The following is a 4,995-nucleotide window of genomic DNA, read 5'->3' as shown; positions in this document are numbered from 1 at the left end:
GCTGTACCTATATATTTCAATAAAAAGTACACCTGAAATCAGTGAAAACTGAAGAAGATCAAAAGAACAAAAAACAAAACCTGTAAAAATCAAAAAAGCAAAAATAAAAAGCCAAATTATGACGGGCATGATTGCCGTAGCCAATGAAAGGCCCTCAAAGGAAACATTGCTGACTCAAAATAAACAACGCACGACTGCGCATTTGCGCAACAATGATTAATAATAAAAGCAGTGTGAGAGAACAAGCAACTTCAATATCAACAACACAAGAAGAAGAAGAGAGAATACAGAGTTCTAGCGAAGCTAACGTGTATTTAAAGTTAGCAGGGCTCAATCATTTAAAACATTAATTATAATCAGACACATGATCATTATCGCGCTTTGAATTGCAGGAATATATATACATAAATCAACATGGCGCATCTAGGACTCTCTTGGAAGGTAACTACCTCACTACCCCCTGCTGCTCTATGTTTTTACTCGTGTTTGCGATGGTCTAATTTGCTGCTCCTGTGCATTCGTAATCTGTGTATGAACTAATTTGGCAGCGGTGTATGATAGAATAGAAGGCCGTATTTGACCTTCTGTGTACTAACTAGCTGTAGCTCAGAAAGGTGGGTAAGTCACAATTGTGCACGTGTCCGAGTGTATACACTTGTCTGAGCTTCTGTGCTCAATGATGTCTGGCGTGCACATGCATAGAGGTTCTGGCTTTATTATTCAAAGGATCAATGTCAACTGTGTGGTGACTGGTATAAAGTAGTGCTCCCTAAGGTGCCATGTTCGTGCTTCTTATCGATCCGAGCTATGAACTGAGTTATTGTTGGATGCGGCGTACAGCTTTTTTTATCCGCTGGCAGTGCCCCAAAAATATTATGGCCGCGAGTGTCTTGTCTTACGATCTTATGTGGGGGTTTACATTCAATTCAAAACTCGAATACGAAAATTCCCAGTTGAATGCGATGTAAATAGCCTATTTTCGCTGTGAAACGCTGCTCCATAGACACACAGCACATGTAACCTGTTTCGCGCTCGATTCCTCCTTACTATCGAGCCTCTCTCTGGAATTGATCAGTGTAGCATCTCCTGCTACTCAACGAGTAGCGCTGAAGCGTAGCTCGATTTTACCCATACTTACTGCTCAACTCAACTTTTTTCCTCACCTCGGGCGTGGTCTATATACAGATCATCAATGCGAGTTCTTTCGCTGTAAATACCCTGGCCACATATGTGGTCGGTGCCTCAAAGCACTCTGCGGTGAACATACTTGGTGCTACCTTTGTGTCGAACCAATCTATCTCCGCCAAGTATCCCACGCTTGTCACCCCCAGGTATGCTACTCACGATTACAAGCCAAGCTGGGTTGAAAGTTGCGCATGCTAAGTAACTATGTATTCGTCGCAGATCATATTCTCTCAGAATCCGTGTTACAAATCATTTTGTAGAAACGTATGCGCCACATTTGTACTTCCGTGCTATTCAAAGGCTCAAGTAAGTGTTTCATATTATTGTGTTAATTTATTTCATCTTAAGTTGTTCTGAATCACCTGTGAATTTCAGACGTGATATTCTATCGTTCATAATTCGAAATCCAACGGTACATATCTGTATAATGCTGAGATGCCAATGTCGTAGGTTAGGTACACTGCATGTACAGAAAGTTGTAGCGGGGTCGATTGTGTGTATGGTTCATCGGAAAATCAACTTCTGCAAATAGAAAATGGTCGCTTGTAGTCTCCGGGCCGAAGCCTACGTATAGTGCTTCGAAGTATAAAATTATACAGACAGCAGGTCTTTTTACTGCTGAAAGGTCTCAGGCCACGTAAATAACACGTACACTAACCACGCACACAACAGCGGGTACGCTTTCTCTATTTGGGGACCCATCTTTCTGCTAGAGGGAGCTGCCACCATATACGATGTTTTCGTGGCCAACAATGCCGAGAAGACCCCCTCAGGCACCACCGTCACAGCTCTATTAGGCGAGAGCAGTGTGTACTGGAGTGCAGCATGTCTCTTGCAGGCGTCTTGGGCTTTCATCTTCGGTGCTAACCGCATTGTGGAGTCAACAGTTGCTATGATGGGAATCGCCTACTGTATGCGTCAGGTGTATGCTACGAGTGCGGCAATCCAAAGGTGTGTTGACGCAGGCAGCTAGCTGTTTTTATGATATCGTCATGGCTGCACCGCTCCTCTATCACTACACTGCTCACGCGAACAAAAGATAGGTTGTGAGTATTACGTGGTTTGCTAACCGACGAGGGAAGTTGTCTCTGATATAAACATTTTGCCTGTAGTTATGGCAGTCCAATACTTTTATAATTATGTCGACCTCGTTGGAGTGTCTTCTGTTGGTGTGATGATATAGTATGTGGCAGAGGTATAGTACCGGGTGTAAGCACTGGAATTCGATCATTTGCTTTGCTTGTTGTTCTGTCTGGTTATTTATCTATATAGTGGAATCGTGTTCATGCCATGCGATTTGGCGTCTGATCTAAACTCGCTAGACCATAGTGGGCCTTGTTTGTTAACAAATTGGACATTAACTCGTGTTAATATCTGTTCGATTAGCACTTGTTGATATACACATTTTAATATAGGGTGTCGTATTACGAAGCTATGTGTCCGTTTGTATACTTCCTGATTATATTTGAGCAAATCGAGAATTTGAAAGTATAAACGAAGTTCCTTTCATAACCAAAACGATGCCTGCATCCATGAGTTAAAAAAAACTTGTGAGCGAACCAGTGTCACTCCAGAAGGATATTTAGCACTATGGTTGTCTGATAGCACCTCCGTAACCAGTATCCATGTAAAAAGATTGTACATACTTTTCGAATCACAGTGGCGGTGAGAGCGGACTGACAGTGCGCAATGTAACGCTCAGGCTGACGCAACTGGCCTTCTCGCTGCACTCCGCCTGGGTGAACTGTGCTGCTATTATCAACGTCAACATGGCTGCTAACGCTCTTGGACTTTCCTACGAGGCTCAGATGTACATAGCGTGGGCTAGTATGTTCGCTGCTGTCGGCATCGCTCTGTACACCACGTACAAGTATCAGGATCCTGTACCTGCCATTGTAACTGGTATGTGAACATGAATTTTCTTGCATACGGAATATATTTTGATGAACTGATTGTGAGTTTTTTGAATGCAATCGGAGGCCGGATGATCAATTTGGCAATATGTAATTGTTTCTGTGTTCAAACTTCAGATATGCTTCTTTCACGATTCTCAGTGTTGTATGCCAAGGACTATGCATTGCTTTACAATATTAGACAAGGAGTGTTATCCCGATATGTATCCTTTCATCAGGGTGAAATAATTGGGTTAGACTTCGTCCGTGCCTATAATGTAAACACATACTAAATTTGCTTATATTATTTGTACAGCTTGGGCACTTATCGCGATGGGCAACAACGACACAACGCCATACAGTGCTGTCTACGTTGCTCTCAGTGTAGCGAAAGCGCCAGTAGACACATTACAAGCACAGTACACAGTCGCCGGCTATGCCGTAGGATTCTTCGGTGTAGTGCAAGCCGCTATACCTCTCCTCACTAATTAATCAACTTGAGAAGAAGCAAACGCTTGTCATGACTTCGACCCGGGTAATTGAATCTGTGTTCAATAAATAAGATGAATCGACAAATAACCTGTACAAGGTGGTAAATAAAGGAAGGGATGTAATATCGAGATCGACACCTGGGTAGGTGCCTGGGATTTCTTCCTTTGAGAATGATTGGCTAGCGTGTATTGGGTATGAGTAGTTGGTCGTTCAGTGAGTTAGCATATTAGCACAATGGAAAGCTGTGCTGTGGGGTATTATTTGCACAGACGAGTGCTTTTGAATTTCGAATTGAACCGGTGCAGTGTTTCCATTCCAAAGGTATATTATTTCTACTGCACTGTACTGTCTAGTACAACTACTTTCATATGAGGTCACAGAGAACTGTTTCGATATTTTGGGCAGCGACAACTGTGTTCGAACTTAATTTTCTTCGAAAATTTGTGAGCATACTAGAGATAGCTACAATAACAAAGGGGGATTTGTAGCCAAGGGTGGCCGTGGTATGTTGTACTCTGGGAACAAACGTGTTCGATATTGAGATGCGTAACTACTTTACAGCTACCCCGAAAAAAATACACATTTAGATACATCCTTGTGAAGTAGCCGGCGAAGCAATTCAGCCCCTCCAAGGAATTTCGAAGATCACCGGTCGATACCATGGTATACTGGATGGCAAAGGGTGACTTGCAAGGGATTCTATGAAATACGCATACCAACTACAAATACGGGGTTCATCAGTTCATCATCACCAGCAATTAAATAAATTACTGATATATACAATTGAATACTATACTATTCGGTCGGCACCATTGTATTAATATTTTGTCATGATTTATCGTCACGATTTAAATTATAGCATAACACGATTGAGTACCCCCGCCGATATAAATAGGTTCATTTGAACTATAACTGCTCCATTGTTGACCATCCATGAATAAACAGAATCAATGTTGATTTATACAATTAATGTTGTGACGTTTTGGGAAAACCTATGTATACACATCAATTTAGACATGAAGATCATATTATTTTGCTTGTGCTTAGCATGTATATTATCTAGGTGGCTCGGTGGCACTTTGTTGTCGGTATCGGTATAACCCTGCGCAAAGACTTTTGTTGGAATTCGAATACTAGATACATTCGACATAGACCTACAAGTATTCAACAACTCCTTACCGCTTCAGACAGCACCGACATCATATGTACATGTATCAATTTCTATACGGTATACATGGATTCGTGTATATGTATGTGCACGATATGCATAAATACAAATATAATAGTATATATACACACACATATATATATATATATATATGCATGTATATATATGTATATATATATATATATATGTATATGTATATGTATATTTATATAAATGTATAAATATATATATGTATATATATGTATATATATGTATATG

The 4,995-nt window shown here is 40.9% G+C and overlaps 1 protein-coding gene across 1 annotated transcript; it reads left to right on the top strand.

Moving 5' to 3' along the window:
* Nucleotides 1-258: 258 nt before the first annotated feature.
* Nucleotides 259-4,341, top strand: SARC_12829 (hypothetical protein). The gene is made up of 5 exons (XM_014293057.1): nt 259-441; nt 1,186-1,331; nt 1,858-2,136; nt 2,846-3,087; nt 3,394-4,341. Exons 1-5 carry the CDS (start codon nt 415-417, stop codon nt 3,567-3,569), a joined length of 870 nt encoding a protein of 289 aa, XP_014148532.1. The 5' UTR covers nt 259-414; the 3' UTR covers nt 3,570-4,341.
* The last annotated feature ends 654 nt before the right edge of the window (nt 4,342-4,995 follow it).

This window comes from Sphaeroforma arctica, assembly GCF_001186125.1.
Source record: "Sphaeroforma arctica JP610 unplaced genomic scaffold supercont1.2630, whole genome shotgun sequence".
Lineage (NCBI taxonomy): Eukaryota > Ichthyosporea > Ichthyophonida > Sphaeroforma > Sphaeroforma arctica.
Note: the sequence above shows the minus strand (reverse complement) of the source record. Positions and strands in the feature narration are given on the sequence as shown.

Coding starts and splice junctions, on each gene's coding strand:
- SARC_12829 (XM_014293057.1), top strand. CDS start 415: ATGGCGCATCTAGGACTCTCTTGGAAG. Junction 442..1,185: donor ATCTAGGACTCTCTTGGAAG/GTAACTACCTCA, acceptor GTCTATATACAG/ATCATCAATGCGAGTTCTTT. Junction 3,088..3,393: donor TGTACCTGCCATTGTAACTG/GTATGTGAACAT, acceptor TTATTTGTACAG/CTTGGGCACTTATCGCGATG.